Consider the following 17,558-nt stretch of genomic DNA (forward strand, 5'->3'; position numbering starts at 1 on the left):
CAGCAGAAAAGTGCAGATGAGATGAGGATTGAGAAAAACTAGACAGGCCATACCATGGTGACTTTGGTTTTAACTAAGCATACGACACTGGTGTGATTTTCTTCAGACTGAGTCAGCGAGGGCCACTGACTCACCTCCCCCTCGACACCCTGGGCCTCTCCAGGTGTCTGAGGAGAGAGGAGACGGGCTTGGGGGCCATCTGTTTCTTGTTATACGTCTCTAAGCCACATTCCAGCGACCGGATCTGTGTATTTTCAAAGCATGCGCAGCTTTGAACAGTCTTCCTTGCCCAGCCTGGCGTGGCTCAGGGGCTGAGCATCCACCTACGAACCAGGAGGTCACTGTTCCATTCCCGGTCAGGGCACAGGCCCGGGTTGTGGGCTTCATCCCCAGCGTGGGGCGTGCAGGAGGCAGCCCATCAACAATTCTCTCTCGTCATGGATGTTTCTCTCTCCCCCTCCCTCTCCCTTCCTCTCTGATATATTTATATATTCTTCCTCAAGCTCCCCTATTCCTTGGCCCTTTGATTTCTGCCTCAAAGAGAGTTTCAGCATCTGATTTTCATGCTAATTTAAGATCCCTCGCTGTGTTTGTTACTAAGGGATGGGCTGACTGAAGACAGTCATTATATAGTTTCTGAGTGGAAGGAAGTAGAATGCAACTGAGTACAAAATATTCTGCTGAATGTCACTAAGACACTGACAGGAAGTCGTACCTTAGCTGTGAATGTAGGACTTAGAGACTGAAAAAGGAAAGCTTAACCTCTAAAAGCCGAAATGGTTCCTGAACTGACTGACTGCTCTTGAACTGCCTTGATTAAGATCAGCACCCTGGCTCCTATCAGCAAACACACACACACACACACACACACACACCATGGAAGTGAACAAGGAGCCTAATTAAAACCCATCGGCCCTTAGGCATCTGTTTGTGCATATTAGTCTCCATAAAGGCGTGATGCTTTTCGTTTGCCTCATTTAATACAATTTCAAAGTTATCTGGGTCATCACAATACTTGAGAGTAGTTATTCCACTTGGTTCTGGATGGGTACCTTCAACAGGACGTTAAAGTGGCCACTTTTAATAAACTTTAAATAAGAAAAATTTAATTGGGAAAGGTAACAAGGAAAATCGCCATTGGATGGGAAGATAGCCTGATGTTATTAAAGATGTTAAAATGTTTTTCATTGTTTTACATGTGTGTTATATAAATAGCTAGGCCAACTGTCTAGAATATTATATTACAACTCGATATGCCCCTTAGCAGCTGATAAGGAACCAATGCTACACTCAACCTAAATCAATGAAAAGATATTTAATAAAGCTTCATAAAGAATTCTACCCAGTTCTCATTACAGAACATGGGTCCTGTTGTTCTCAACACAATTTTACTGACTTTGTAAAAATAACTGCTCTCAAGCATTGTGATTCTTCACTGGCCAGGGCCCTGCTGACGACTAGAGTTCCTGGTTTATGCAAACAGCGCACATTTTTGTCCGCATGGACAAGAGATGAGATGAGAGAATGTCGCCCGAGCACTTGTCAGGCCGCAGTTATTTCACTAGTGAGAAATGCGAACAGACATTTTGCCTAAAAAATAAAGTACACAGCATGTGAGAGCAAAGCAAGAGCAGAGATACTGAGCCAAAGCAAGCGATTCCACCGAACGGGGGACAGGAGAGGGAAACAGGTCCTCTGAGGATGATTGTAAGAAGCGCATGGCGTCGTTGGGCCCACACACCATGAATCCGGAAGCTGCGTTTCCATGTTGTGAGCGTGTGAGAGACGGAGAGAGACAGTATGGGCGGATGATGGTGTTTCCAGAGGAGGATGAATCAGGCACAAGCAGGGTTGCATCTTAAGAGACGAAGAGCAGGGAACAGAAGTTGCAGATGGGAGGAACTGGAAGATTTGGCAACGGCTTGGCTCACGGGTTTTGTAAGATTGAAACTTTTCACTGCCAAAGGGTTCGCAATGTGAGGACGTGGCAGAAGATCAAAGCTGCGCCCCGCTTGCTTACTCAGACGGAGTGCAACTCGGTGCTGCCAGGAGTGAGCCCGTCCCTGGACGCCTTTTCTAAATTAAAGGGCCCATTTGAGATTTCACTCCAATATGATTAATTTTCCCCTTTTTAAAATGTATTTTTGAAAATGGGCGACCTGACCAATCTAGTAAGGAATCTAGCATGTACCGAGGGTGCACCACAGTGCTAAAACTTTATGTTCCTCGCTTCCATTCATCCTCGCGGGCCCCGTGTGAGGAACTTGCTGCTATTTTTCTTTAAGGTTAGAGCATTGGCCAAGGGACCCATCCAGAACCAAGTGGGATCTTTGGGGTTTAAATGCATTGCCACAGCCGTGCTTTTATTCTATGCTGCCTCCTATCACCACATATTTCATTAGTGATTACGTTTTGTACCTTTTCAATTTACCCTTTATAAAAACCACACATGTGTCTGCCGATGCAGTGGTGCTTATTCATACTTAACACATTCTTTGCATGTTGTCCATACCCCTCTCATCTAAGTTTAATTATAAAATCCGATGTAAGCAGCAAACAGGATTGTCTAATTCAGCTTAAGTTTGTAGTGGTACATAACTATTGCTACTTGAATGTTATTATCAGAAATGATTTATCTATTTTTCTTGATTGGGTGTTCTGTCTCTACTTCTCACTGACTTTAGAAAACAGCACCTGGCCCTCTAGAGAGAAGAATCCGGGAAGCACCACTTGGTGATATGAAAGGTAGTCTCTACTGCCGGACAGTTCTACAGCCGTTAGGAGTAAGTCGCTATATACAGCAGATGCCTCTGTTCACAAATTAAAACATGTCAATTTTAATTTAAAACTTAAACTTGAAGTTTTACGCTTTGCTAAGAGAAAGAAGTAAAAAGCGATATCTAATTGTTTCTAAGACGCACACGATTGCCAACATTGACTTGTCTGGTGGGAACGGTTCTCTAAGGTCATGCTAACTGCTTCCATCTGTTCTCTGTCTGAAGCTCCGCGATAAGCTCACAGTTACTGAGTGTCCCCGGCTCGCTCAGCTGCTGCCTGAGTTTCTAAACTTGGTCGCATGTTGCCAGAACCCTCCAGCAGGTTAAAATTTGTCAAGTGGATTAAACACATACAGAGCTGGGCCAATGGAGCGCAAATGACTGCGCGTCACGCCGTGCGTGGGCATGAGAAATCGAGCGCCCCCAGATTCTAGAACTCCTGAAACTCCTCCGTTAGCATAGACTTGGACGGAAATGTTGAAATGTCCAGGACTACATGGCTGTGTTTCAAATCACAGCGCGCCAGGCTCTCGCTGTCCGATCCACTGCAGCTCCTCCTTATATAACCGAGAGTCTAATTTTTAGAAATGCTCTTGTATCTACCATAAAGCTGTTGCCAAACAACACATGTGGGCCAGGCAGGGGAAAAACAAACAAACAAAACACAGAGAAAAGGGGAAAATAAAATGAGCCCATTCTCCTTCCTCTGAGAGGCTGTGCAGGTCCTGTGGGGTCCGGGAGGGGCTGGCCCCCACAGGTCAGTGTCCGGAGGAACAGGTCACTTCCAAAGGCAGGTCCCAGGCTCGGTCAGTAAGAGCCCGGACAGAGTATCTCAACGTGAGGCCACTCCGTCCCTGGCCTTGACCTCCCCAAATGGCCTGAGAAGAGACTCCATGGTGCTCTCTCCTGAGGGAAACACTATTGGAAACAGTTGCTCCTGGGGAATTCATAATTCTGTCTCATGGGGTTTTTTTGTTATTTTTAAAGAAAAAAAAAATACGTGGTTCCTATGAACACCTCAAAGGAATACCATCAGCCACCATACCTCTCCGTTAAAGAAGCAGAAGATTGTGGAGACCAGAAGACCCTGTAGGAGAAACACAGAGCAATCTGATTCCAAGCCGAAAAGATACGGTCCATGATTTAAAACCCGCCCACGGCCCGGGTGGTCAGTGAGACCTGTGGGTACAGTCATACCACAGCCTCCAGGTGCCCCCCAGCCAGGGTGCGCCCACCTGGGAACCCGCCTACTGCCCAGGTGGCCGCACCTCCGCGCCCCCCCAAGCTACCCTCCCCCGCCACTGCCCCCCAGCCCCCACCGCCCCGCAGGCCGCCCACCTGGGAACCCGCCTACTGCCCAGGTGGCCGCACCTCCGCGCCCCCCCACGCTGCCCTCCCCCGCCACTGCCCCCTGGCCCCCGCCGCCTCGGCAGGCCGCCCACCTGGTAGTGCATGAGGATATTCATGACGTAGTCGTACACCTCCTCCACGGGCCTGCCCTCGGGGCGCCACGGGAGCAGCACAAACTGGATGCCCAGCAGTGGCACGAGGATGAGCGTGGCCCGCACGGCCTTCATGTAGAGGTGGGACTCCGCCTGGTGCGTGACCTTCAGCTTCGTGATGAGCACACGCACGATGTTCAGCAGGAAGAAGAGGTTCACCTGGGAGAGAGCAGCACGGCCCATGGGAATTCCCTCGTGTTTAAATAGCCACACACAAGCTCCCAGATTTATACGTTAGAACATGTGTTCTCTTTAGCTTCAAAATGGAACTTGAAGTTTTACTTTTAATAAATCTTTATTGTTGAAAGTATTACATAAGTTCCCTTCCCCCCCAAGCCCTCACCACCCTCCATCTGTGTCCATGGGCCATGCACACACGCACATGAGTTCTTTGGTTGTTCTCTCCCACCCTCCCCTCCCCTGCCTTCCCTCTGAGGTTTGACTGTCTGATCGATGTCTCTATGTCTCTGGCTCTATTTTTATTCATTAGTTTATGTTGTTCATGATATTCCATAAATGAGTGAGATCACGTGATATTTATCTTTCTCCGAGTGGCTTATTTTGCTTAGCATAATGCTCTCCGGTCCCTCCATGCTGTTGCAAATGGTAAGGGTTCTTTCTTTTTTACAGCAGCATAGTACTCCATGGTGTAGATGTACCACAGTTTTCTAATCCACTCATCTGCTGATGGGCACTTGGGCTGTTTCCAGATCTTAGCTATTGTAAATTGCGCTGCTATGAACCTAGGGGTGCATATGTTCTTTCTGATGGGTGTTTCTGAATTCTGGGGATCTAGTCCTAGAAGTGGGATCACCAAAATCCAACGCTCTTTTGATAAAAACTCTCAGCAAAGTGAGAATAAAGGGCTCGAACTTGATGTTTGATCACATGCTAAGAGAAGGAAGTGAACTATAATGTAAGCAAAAGAGAGAGATCTCTCATCGTTTCCAAGATGCACATGGTTCCAATGTGGACATTTGGCGGGAGAAGCGGGGTGAAGGGTCTTGGCGTTGTAACTGTTAGAGTATTTTCAGTGTCTGGGAATAGGACATTTGTATTTCCGGAAGGTTGATTTATTAATTTAACAAGTACGTCGACTGTAAAGGACGTAAGTTTGAGAGAAGTAAAGTGGTGGTAGAGTTATTGTGGAGCACATTTCGTTGAGGGATAGTGGAGTGTTTTTCTCAGTTCATTTTCTTAGGCAATTTTTTTTTTGAAGTTTTATTTTGGTTCAAAAACTCAAGCTTTTAAATAGTCTCAACTCAAACAATGGAAAGACTTATTTTTAACAAGTTCTAGCTTTCATGTGTCTCTTCTGTATCAGTGTATCAGTAGGTACGTTCCAAATATATATTGCACCATAACAGCCATTTTCATCTTCTTGGTTGATCCTTTCTGTCTTTTTTTATTTTTATATTTTTGTGATAATCCTCACACCTCCTCCAAAATAGAACTGTAATCCTTTTTATCTTTAGACTAGACTGAATCCCACTTTTAAACTAGTTGATATTCAATCTACGTCATCCTAGAGATTTTTTTAAAAAAATGGCATCCACAGGGCTTTCTGTTATGTTAGTCACTTTCTGTAATTACATATTTATTGTGCGCTAATTTTCCCCAAGAGAAAACATTTTCGTTGAAAGGGAGACATAAAACTTCAAAAATATAGTGTGGCTAAGTTTCCCAGGAAATGGGCAGTTCTGCTGAAACATGCCCCCGCCCCCTGAGTATCACTTTCTCTCTCTCCTATTCTGAGCCAAGTCCTATCTTCCCTTTAATATGTTTTCTCTGCCCACTCCCGCCTCCAGGGGCCACGGCATGAACTCTGTGCCCACTCCCGCCTCCAGGGGCCACGGCATGAACTCTGTGCCCACTCCCGCCTCCAGGGGCCACGGCATGAACTCTGTGCCCACTCCCGCCTCCAGGGGCCACGGCATGAACTCTGTGCCCACTCCCGCCTCCAGGGGACACGGCATGAACTCTGTGCCCACTCCCGCCTCCAGGGGCCACGGCATGAACTCTGTGCCCACTCCCGCCTCCAGGGGCCACGGCATGAACTCGAGGAGCCCAGGGCTCTGGTGCTGCTAGTGTGCTCTCCTCTGTCCCGTGTCCTCCCCTGAATTCAGCACCTGCGCTTGTCTTTCACAACCCGGACATTTTCCAATCGCATGCCCATGTGTAATCGCTATCTGCACACTTAATACAAAACGTAACGGTGGCACCTCACTGCCTGTAGAAAACAGCGAACAAGTAACAGACATTGGCGGACTGAAGGCATGTGTTAGGAAAATAACAGGGCATAAAAATATCCCACTCCTATCCTTAGCGAATCCAGTGGGACACGTGCTGCGGAAGATACGGCTCCCTGTCATCCTGAGGGAGACGCGTCCGTGCGGAGCGAGCGGCTGCGGGCCCGGGACTGTTCCTGCTGATGACAATCCCGGGTGAGCCGCCAGCAGCTGTGAGGGTGACGGCTCAGCTGTCCCCCCGGCCCCAGGCCCTTCCCGGCACTCACGGCCGTTTTTAAGGTTCTGACCAAGTAGACATGACTACCAGCCCACAGAGACGAGAATGCTGCCCCTCGTCTGCTTATGGATGCAGAATTGCAGAAGCGTCCTATGCGAGGTCAGAAATGACAGGCCAGCAGAAATGCTGCCACTTGGATGCCCATCGCAAGGACACTGCTAAATGCAAATGCCTCTCCAGGGCGGTAAGTCTGGTTTCAAGTGTGAAACTAGAAACTAAAAGTCATCCCACTTCACTTCCTGCCAACACATCCGCTTATTCTAAATAACAACTAGAACAAGAATTTCACCTTTCGTGAGCTGTACCCGACTCTCCTCTCTCTCGGAGCAACGCGGGTGAAGAGGAGAGACCTGCTACCCATCACTCATCACGGCCACTCATCTGCAGGCACAACGGGTGTTTGCCTGCCACCTGCCCCCCTGGGGGCATGACAGGAAGGCAGGAAGTGGGGTGACTCAGCCGGGGGTGGCAGGAGGGTGCCTAGAAGCCACTGCTGCCCCGGAACAGCCGGCGATCACTGAACTGTGCACCCCAGTGACCTTAGTGTGTCTCGCTGACCCGAATTCAGTGCATCTCCCGCAGCCTCCTTAGCGCGTCTCAGAAATGCTGAGCCACTCCACCCCCACCCGCTCCGGAGGCCATGTGACAGCGGGAGGCAGAAAGGAAGCTGGTGGTGGTTGAAATCTTATTTATAAAAAACCAAACACACACACACTCACACATACACACATACACACACACTCACACACACACTCACACACTCACATACACACACTCACACATACACACACACTCACTCACACACACACACATACACACATGCACACACACGCACACACTCACTCACACACACTCACACATATACACAAACACACTCACACACTCACTCACACACACACTCACACATATACACAAACACACACACACTCACACACACATACACACATGCACACACTCACACACTCACTCACACACTCACACATACACACATGCACACACACACACTCACACACACACTCACACATACACACATACACACACACTCACACACACACTCACTCACACACACACACTCACACATATACACAAACACACTCACACACACACATACACACATGCACACACTCACACACTCACTCACACACTCACACACTCACATACACACACACATACACACACGCACACTCACACACTCACACATACACACACACTCACACACACTCACACATACACATGCGCACACTCACTCACACACTCACACACACACTCACACATACACACACACTCACACATACACACACGCACACGCGCGCACACACACACACCTCATAGACACAGACAACGTAGGGTCCTCAGCAGAGGGGAAGGGGGTAAGGGAGGCAGAAGGGGTGCAGGGGGCATAAATGGTGATGGACAGAGACACGGCTTGGGTGGCAAGCGCACGGGACACTGTACAGATGCGGATTACAGACCTGTGCTCCTGAAACCTGTATGATTCTATTAACCAAGCCACTCCGATAAGTGCAGCTTTAAAACGCTGTGTAAAGACACGTGACCATGTGGACAATAGTGAGAGCCCCTCCCTAGACCTGGGACTTGACCTGGGCATGTGCGGGCGCGGAGCCTAAAGGAACAGAGAGACCGGTCCGGTAGAGAGACAGGCTCCCAGCTGCTCCTCGGCCCAGAAGAGGAGCAACGTTTCATGCAAAGGGTGCGGGCTCTCTCCCTTTTCACCGAGCAGATTGGCTGGTCCTGGACGGCCCCCCGCGCCTCCCTCTGGGGTGCAGCCGGCCTCCCCGGGGCCGTGACTGGCGGCTGACCTGCCGCTGGGCCTGCGAGGGGCTCCCCTGCTCCCCAGCCTCCCGTCCGCCCTGAATCTCAGGGCCTGGCACGGGCGGTCCCCGGGCCCCCACCCCTGCGGCTGGGAGCGCCCGTGTCAGCCCTGCGTGCGGCCCCCTGCGCGCTCCCCACAGTCACAGCCTCAGGCAGACATTCGGTCCAGGAGCTTCCTAAGCGTCTGTGAGCTTCTGTGAGGTTCCCGGCGCCCTGGTCCTCGCTCGCTGCAACGCCTCTCATTTAACCCGACCCAGCCTGTGGGGGTCCTTCCCCCCTGACCCAGCCTGTGGGGGTCCTTCCCCCTGACCCAGCCTGTGAGGGTCCTTCTCTCCCCCTGACCCAGCCTGTGAGGGTCCTTCTCTCCCCCTGACCCAGCCTGTGGGGGTCCTTCCCCCCTGACCCAGCCTGTGAGGGTCCTTCTCTCCCCCTGACCCAGCCTGTGAGGGTCCTTCTCTCCCCCTGACCCAGCCTGTGGGGGTCCTTCCCCCCTGACCCAGCCTGTGGGGGTCCTTCTCTCCCCCTGACCCAGCCTGTGAGGGTCCTTCTCTCCCCCTGACCCAGCCTGTGGGGGTCCTTCTCTCCCCCTGACCCAGCCTGTGGGGGTCCTTCCCCCTGACCCAGCCTGTGGGGGTCCTTCCCCCTGACCCAGCCTGTGAGGGTCCTTCCCCCCTGACCCAGCCTGTGAGGGTCCTTCTCTCCCCCTGACCCAGCCTGTGGGGGTCCTTCTCTCCCCCTGACCCAGCCTGTGGGGGTCCTTCCCCCCTGACCCAGCCTGTGGGGGTCCTTCTCTCCCCCTGACCCAGCCTGTGAGGGTCCTTCTCTCCCCCTGACCCAGCCTGTGGGGGTCCTTCTCTCCCCCTGACCCAGCCTGTGAGGGTTCTTCCCCCTGACCCAGCCTGTGGGGGGTCCTTCCCCCTGACCCAGCCTGTGGGGGTCCTTCCCCCCTGACCCAGCCTGTGGGGGTCCTTCTCTCCCCCCGACCACGGCTGCGCACACAGAGCCGCAGGGAGGAGACAAGCGGACCCGCCGAGGTCCCCTTGGCTCTTTCAGGACAAAGAGCGCACGGCGAGGCCATCTCAGGCTGCCGCTTAACACGGCACGTCACACGTGTCCCTCGTATGTGCACGGAGCAAGACAAGGGAAAACCCCTGCCTCTGAGATTTCCCTGCTGATCAGCGTCTTCTCTTCCCCGGGCTCTTTCCTGCCTCCATCCGCCCGGGGCCCAGCCTCTGTCCCTGTCTGCGGGCCCTGAGCCCGGGGCGCGCGGCTCCGGAGGCCTGGCCACCCCCCCAGGTCTACCCTCTGCCATGTGCTGCACTGCCAGCGGGGGGGGGGGGGGGGCAGGGGATCAGAGCGGGGAGGGGAAACTGAGCATCTCTCTCCTTCTCCTCCCCCCAGGCTGTGGCTGGGCCCGGCTGTGGTCGCCCCTCTGCCCATGGCCCAGCTCCTCCCAGCGCGCCTCCCACCCAGCCCCCGAGCAGCCCCTGCCTTCTCGCTGTGATAAGGGCTTCCCACTGGGTCCCCCGGGCCTCCCCCCCAAGAAGGCGCTCCTTCCCCGCCTGCCACCGCTAACGCAGCAGCAGCCCTTCCAGGCGCCCACTGGCCCCGCGTGGGGTCGGTGCCTGGGACCTGCAGGTGCTGTGTCCCGCCCCCGCCCCCCGCTGCGAGGCTACAGCCCGGACACAGACACGCGTGAGAGCAGGGGAGCCGCTACCCACCAGCAGGGCGGCGCAGATGGGGCCGTGGATGATGTAGAGCAGGTGCGTGTCGGAGCTGATCCAGCACCTGCGGGCGGACAGAGAGGGAGGGGTGAAGGTTTTGCTTCGCTTAGTCCCCAGAGAAGCCAGGAAGGGGCAATGCCTTACTTGTCGTTGTAGTACAGGCTCCTGCCCACGGCGTGCGTGCAGGCGGGGATCAGCGGGAACCCTGTTGGCGACAAAGACACAGGAGGATAGGCAACCTGGCCGAGGGGGCGCCTCCATGTGGCACGGCCTGCGGGCCCCAGGGGGCTCTCCCGCACATCACGCCGCACGTTTAGGGGTAAACGTGACGTCTGTGCTCAGGCAGTAAGCGTGCTAACTGTCAGCTACTTCCGGTTCCCAGGTGGAGGGTGAGTTACTTTCCAACATGTGCCATTTGGGTCCACGGACCCAAGCCTAGCGCCCGAACGCGCTGCTGCCCACGCCCAGGCCAGAGGGCAGGCCCGCAGCCCTGCGTTTTCCGTGGGAAGGGAGTGGCCGGTCATGGGCAGGGTTTCGTGTGTGGGGACAGCGGGGACTGATTGACTAACTGCACAGAGAAAAGAGGAAGAGGAAGGAGAGGCTGCATGTTCCATGAGTTGGCGTGGTGTGGGCATCCTAGATCAGATCTTCAAAGAGACGTTTTAAAAGGGTGACCCGCATGCGCCAAAGCCGCGTGTGCGCCTACACAGCTGCATCCGTCCGTCTATTGTCTGACTGGGTGCGTAGGGAGATGAATAGAGAAGCAGATAGACAGGTAGGAAGGTAGGAAGGTAGGTAGAGAGATAACGTGCCATTTCAGTTATGTTTCTGGAAACTAGTCCTATTGAATTTATTTTCAGCATTTCGTATTTCACATCATTCCTGTTATTCTTTTTAAATGCTAGAAGCGTATCACTGTCTGCTTTGTGAATGACACCGTGTCAGGGGATTGTGTGGGAAAAAAGACATTTTGCACGCTCGTATTCAAGAACTGATCCCCATACTCAGATAAAATGGCAATGTTGTTGTTTTTTAAGTAAACGTTTTAAAAATGGAAGGTCAAAGCTAGCTAAGCCCAGTGTTCTTATTTTGCACATGAGGAGAGAGGAGACTCAGAGAAGTACAAACACTGGATCCCAATTCATTGCCCTAATTCTATTGCTTTAGTGCCCGTGCGGTTAGCCAAGGTCCACACTGGAATATTAAATGGGAAGAAAAGCTGTGCCTTTGCAGTTGTCTGGGGCCTCCGCACACAGTGAGCCGGCGCTGTTTTATTCAAATATCTGACTTCACCGCCCTCAGCACAGGGCAGTCACCTGGACGTACTTAAAACGATGCATAATGAGTATGTTCAGCTGACAAAGGAGCTACACCCTCTAAAGCAAGCATGGCAAACTCAAAGGCCGACACGAGCCAAATAAACGAGGCCCTTGGCCCGCGGGCTGTGACTTTGACACACTTGCTCTACGGGACGCATGAGGCAGGCGAGTGGGCAGCTGCGGGTCTCACCCCAGCCCAGGACGTGGTACCACAGGAGGCGCTGCTTCTCGGCGAACACGGCCACGACGATGAGCGTGTGCAGGTACACGCCTTCGCAGAGCATCCAGAAGTAGTTGCAGCCCATCAGGTAGAGGTGCAGGAACTGGGACACCTTGCAGCCCACCTGGGGGGTGAGGGGGACAGCAGCAGTGCAGGTGGTTGTGAGTTCACAGGGCAAGTCCCGCAGAGCTCGGTCATACAGAAACACGGGACGCCCTTCTCTACCCAAACCGCACACGCAAATCATCCAGGTTTGCACAATGCCGCCTTCATGCTCATCGAACGGCGCCTCTGGAGTCTTAGCCTTGACCCTACCTGGTGCAATGGTGAGCTGCACGGAGAGGTGCACTTCCCGGTGTGTTTTATTGCTTCTTTTTAAATCTTTATTGTTGAAAGGATTACAATGTCCCCTTTTCCCCCATTGAACTCTCCCAACCTCCACCCCAGGCCTCATCACCCTATTGTCTGTGTCCATGGGTTATGCATATATGCGTATGCGTTCCAATGTGTTTTAGTTATTATGTCATTTTAAGTGTAAAAGTTTCACACGCGAAGGACTTCACACCTGTTTTTGTCTTAATTATGTCTATGACCTCCTGGATTGTGGTAGTCTGTCGGGAAAAAAACCCTAATAATTATAAAAGCAATTCATGAGAAGTGCCAAACACTCGGAGTCCTGCACATTACGTGCGAGCAGTGCAGACGATCATCGAGCAGGGGCTACGGAGCCTAGACGCTATCTTTCCAAACATGGGGCCCGAGGGCTTCGTGTCGGAAAAGAAGGAAAGGGCTTTCCTGCCTCTATCTCGGGGTCTCCATGTTCTCGGCTCTTAAAGAGGCAGGAAGAGGAGGGTCAGGTAGAGGGTGAAGAAAACACGGAGCAGTAGCAGATACAGGACTCTCGTAACCAGGGAGATGAATGGAAAGCTCTCCCAGAAACACAGGGCCAGTTACTCCCATCAGCTCCAACTTCCAATCTGGAACTCAATAGATATTTAGTGGCAATGGTCCCCATTCTTGAAATAAATATTTTTTTCACTAAAATAAAGTCAGAAATGAAATACACTGGAAAATAAATATTGGGTTCTCACAGAATAGTAATAATAACATTTGCATGTGATTTAGCTAAACATGTTTTCATATATTATTTTATTTAATCTTTAAAGTGATTCTGAGGCATAGATTATTATTAATCACATATCCCATAGATTAAAACTGCACTAAAAAAGTTAAATGATTTCCTGATATTCACACAAACTCAATCAAAGACACACTCTGAAGACAAGTCCTACAATTCCAATTTTGTTTCCATGACTATACACAGTGCCTTCTGCCTCAGGACATTTATAAAAGCTACTCTTTCATTCAACATATTTTCAGGTTGCATGACACTAAATTTTAAATAACATCCCTTGATGTCAAACGTAACACCATATTAGCCAAGTTCGCTCAAAGGTAAGAATGAGTTGTTCCACTCGGCTACACAGAAAAGGTAGCCTTCCGCTTCCAATTCTTATCCATATACCAGTAGTTCTCAGATATTCCTAACCGAGTTTTTAATTCCTAAGTTCATTAACCAAATTAATCCATAAACTGTTACAATAAAAACAGCTTAAAGCGTGCTTCAGGAAAATAGCTGAGCATTGGTGAAAAAAACAACAACAGCCAAAACCGGTTTGGCTCAGTGGATGGAGCGTCGGCCTGCGGACTGAAAGGTCCCAGGTTCGATTCCGGCCAAGGGCATGTACCTGGGTTGCGGGCACATCCCCAGTAGGAGATGTGCAGGAGGCAGCTGATCGATGTTTCTCTCTCATCGATGTTTCTGACTCTCTCTCTCTCTCTCTCCCTTCCTCTCTGTAAAAAATCAATAAAATATATATTTAAAAAACAAACAAACAAAAAAAAACAACAGACAAAAAATGTTATATGTTCACACACGTCCATGCAGTTTGCAGTCTGCGTGTGAAGCAGAAGTCCTTGCACAGGACGTTGGTCTGAATCCCTCGCTGCGCAGCTGGGACGGGACTCCGAGCTCCGAGCTCAGAGAAACCCACTCGGAGGGGGCAGAACGCTGGCTGGGAGTCAGGGGCTAATCGCCGTGCACTTCCTGTCTCCTCACCCCCTGGCTCTAGAGGGAACATATGCAGGACTAAGCCCCCCGATGCACGCGGGCAAGCAATGCAGGGGCTTGAGGGTTTTGGAAATTTCCCTGAAAATACACCGAGCAGTGTGGATTGACCCACTGAGTACAAATTCCTCCCTCCCCCGCCTTCAGTAACTAGATAACTTAATCCCTAAAAACCCCACTTGCCAAATGCAGATATACACACCCTCCAGAACTCCATATCGAGCTGTAGCAGAGATATTTGTAAATGTGGTGAAAAATAGGATTTAAAAAACGTGAATGCTTTTTATTTATGCAGATATTTTAATTTAAATGTGGCTTACCTAGACATACAGCTTACAAAAAATGTAAGTTTCCGCTTACGGTGTAAACACATGGCTTTATGTTGGACTGCCTCTGCGCTTACCGTTGTGTATCTCTCGGTAGCCGCCCTACAAACTCGCCTCCAAAGGAATTGCAAGGAAACGTCTCATAAATGTTTGCTGACATGTGGGGACTTGGAAGAGCCCTTCAGAAATTTTGTGATGATAAAGTTTAACATTATACAGGGGATGTAGAATTTATTTTTCTCTGTTTTTGTTAACTTTTAAAGTCAGCTGGATACCAAAAATATAATTTAAATGTTCCATTTTCAAGCACTGTTTTTTTCCCCCTAATGACACAGTGAGTTGATTGATGTTTTAATTCTTTTGAGCAAAGGCTACATAGTCATAAACGCTTACGTCCTACCAGTAGCAGGACTCTAGCCATAAGTTGAGGAGAAGGTATGTGTAACATTTATAAATAATGGAAGCAAAAAAAGTATTCTTCCTTTTAATACTGGATCATTTTAACTTGAGGAATACTGAGATATAGGGTGTCCCCAAAAGTGTATACACACATTTTGAATAACTAAAGGCAGTGTTTATTAAAATACATTTCATTTTCCAAATGGAGCTCTCCGCTGTTAAAGTATATACACATTTTTTGGGACCCCCTGCATTTACCTCTTTATATGCTCTCTATATGTTCTCTGTATGTCAGACCTTACAATACATTACACACACGAGCACCTAATTACACGCCCAGCACATGTAGCAGGACCTCCCCGCTCTGGAACAGCTTCCCCACCAGCCCTTCGAACCCGAGGTCACACTGGCTTTACTTACAGGATCCGTGGCCACTAAGGCCTGGTTGTTGGCCACGGCCGTGAGATGAATGATCGTGATGACAGAGTTACAAATGAAGGAGAAGAACAGGTTTTTGTGCAAAGTAATCCTTTGGCAACTTAGGCTCCTAAAAGGCAAGAGAAAACAAAGTGTGATGACATCATACAATGCTCCCACCTTTTTCATGAATAATCACTCAAATAAGACACATTCGTCATACATAACAGCTGCTCCAAACATGGAAGAATGGTTTCCCTCCCAAGATTCACTGATGATGAAATCTTAACGAGGGGGAGCCTGAAGTCTTAAAACACAGAGACCGACACGTTGCTTTAGGAGCAGGAGACAGACAGAGGGACCGGAACTGAGTCTAAACCAGGCCGCTACGTAAACTTTTGTTAACCTCTCAGGATGATTAGTATTTTAATTCAGAAACTGAGATTCTCAGTGAAATTGATAAAAAGTGCAGCTAATTAGCCCAGCCGGCGTGGCTCAGTGGTTGAGCATCAACCCATGAACCAGGAGGTCAGGGTTCGATTCCAGGTCAGGGCACAGGCCCGGGTTGCGGGCTGGATCCCCAGTGTGGGGCGTGCAGGAGGCAGCCGATCCATGACTCTCTTTCATCATTGAAGTTTCCATCTCTCTTCTTCCCCCTTCTTTCTGAAATCAATTTAAAAAAGAAGAAAAAAAAAAGAAAAGAAGTGCAGCTAATTAATTTTGAAAATTTTGGATTTGTCAGCTTCCCATACAGATCAGGGTCTTTTTAACCCCCTGGGGTAGTCCAGGAGGTTGTTCTGTACCCCCTCTGTGTGATGCTGGTGGGGGGGTGAGTACGCAGGCCAAGCATGACACAGCTAGCATTGCATTGAGAACAGTGAATTGACAAAAATACAGACTTAGCAACTGATGAAGTCTGTTCAGCTTTCCTGAATTTCTCTCATTGGTCCAATCATAGTTAAGACATTAGGATTTTACCACCTTTACTGGAGGCCTCACGTGTAAAATAGAATAAAAGGTCTGGCTCGATGGGATTCCTATGGAAATGGGTTTCAGGAAAAGTTGTCCTTAATGGCAGGTTGCGTTCACGTCCACTCGACGAGACGCCCATACGTGACTGACCGTGTGCCTCCCTCAGAGGCCGACCAGTACCTCCAATCTGAAGCTCTTATGTGAAGGCTGATTGTGGGTAAAGTTTTAAAACAAAACAGCGGTTCTCAACCTGTGGGTCGCGACCCTTTCACAGGGGTCGCTAGAGGCTGGAAGGCGAACAGCATTTACAGCGCAGGTGCTGGTGCTACAGTCCCCATGGGAGGAGGCGGAGGGTGGGAAAGTGAGGTCCTGCCCATGGTCGCTGGAAGGCACCTCTCTGAGCCTCTGTTTCTATGACTCTCAGGCTCCTTCCCTTCTGCTGGCTGCGCTCCCCCTCCCTGTGGCTCAGCAGGGAGGGCTTAGAAAGGAGCTGCTGTGGGGCAGGGCAGGTGCGGGGGGAGGAGGGGCGACCCAGGAGAAGTCAATGGGGAAAAGCAGAAATATGTAATATTTTCTACAATAAAGAATTTTTTTTAAAAAAAGCTGCGGCCGCCTCCTCTCCTCCGAAGCGGTGGTCTCTGTGCGCACAGTCCCCAGAGAGGCTGTCCCCCTCCTCGGTTAAAAAAAGGGAATTTCCCCGACACAAACAAGGCCATGCGACAGCCACACTTTAAAACCATGGACGAAAAGCCTGTCTTCATGAGTTATTTAATGCCCAAACCAAGCGGATGCTTAAGAGCGCTCATGAAATCAGGGCATTCTGTGTGTTTTTTAACACAAAATTATCCCAATAATACAGTTAACCTAAATGATTCGCCCTCTATAAACTCCTCTACAAACACTGTGTTTATAATGAGCTGGACCACTGCCAAGCCATTACCCTCATGGTGTGAGGGCGCCCAGCACATGGGGGGCCTGTGGCTGTGGCTGTGGCTGTGGCTGTGGCTGTGGCTGTGGGTGTGGGTGTGGCTGTGGCCTTGGCTGTGGCCGTGGCTTCTGCCATCTCTCCCTCCGGGTTCTGTGTGACTTTGCCCTCTCTCCCTCCGGGTTCTGTGTGACTTCCATGCAGACAGACACCCTCTGACGTGTGCTTCCCACCAATGCCTGGTGGTAGAACGCCTCCCATCTTTCCAGAAACGCATATTGTTGTCTTCTCAGCACACTCATTACCACATGTAAGAACATTCGTACCAATAAAATATACTTGTAAAGCAAACCAAACATGTGTGTGGAATACACACTGGCTTGTTCTAATGAAACCCTCAAAGCATTCCAGATCTTTCCCATGTTAACCTACAGCCAATTTCACCTACTCTGAATTTTTAAATGTGCTTCTTCTACTCAAAATATTTTTT

General features: G+C 50.2%; 1 protein-coding gene across 1 annotated transcript in view; it reads right to left on the reverse strand.

Annotated features, from left to right (window-relative positions):
- CALCRL (calcitonin receptor like receptor) overlaps positions 1 to 17,558 on the reverse strand; it is a 73,423-nt gene that overhangs the window by 4,075 nt on the left and 51,790 nt on the right. The window contains exons 9-14 of the mRNA XM_036320082.1: positions 15,175 to 15,301; positions 11,872 to 12,025; positions 10,507 to 10,567; positions 10,360 to 10,426; positions 4,220 to 4,438; positions 3,823 to 3,864 (exon numbers count right to left, since the gene is read on the reverse strand). Of these exons, the coding sequence (XP_036175975.1) occupies positions 3,823 to 3,864; positions 4,220 to 4,438; positions 10,360 to 10,426; positions 10,507 to 10,567; positions 11,872 to 12,025; positions 15,175 to 15,301 (670 nt within the window). The remainder of the gene's footprint in view (positions 1 to 3,822; positions 3,865 to 4,219; positions 4,439 to 10,359; positions 10,427 to 10,506; positions 10,568 to 11,871; positions 12,026 to 15,174; positions 15,302 to 17,558) is intronic.

Source organism: Myotis myotis, unplaced genomic scaffold (genome assembly GCF_014108235.1).
Source record: "Myotis myotis isolate mMyoMyo1 unplaced genomic scaffold, mMyoMyo1.p scaffold_m19_p_8, whole genome shotgun sequence".
In the NCBI taxonomy this organism is placed as follows: Eukaryota; Metazoa; Chordata; class Mammalia; order Chiroptera; family Vespertilionidae; genus Myotis; species Myotis myotis.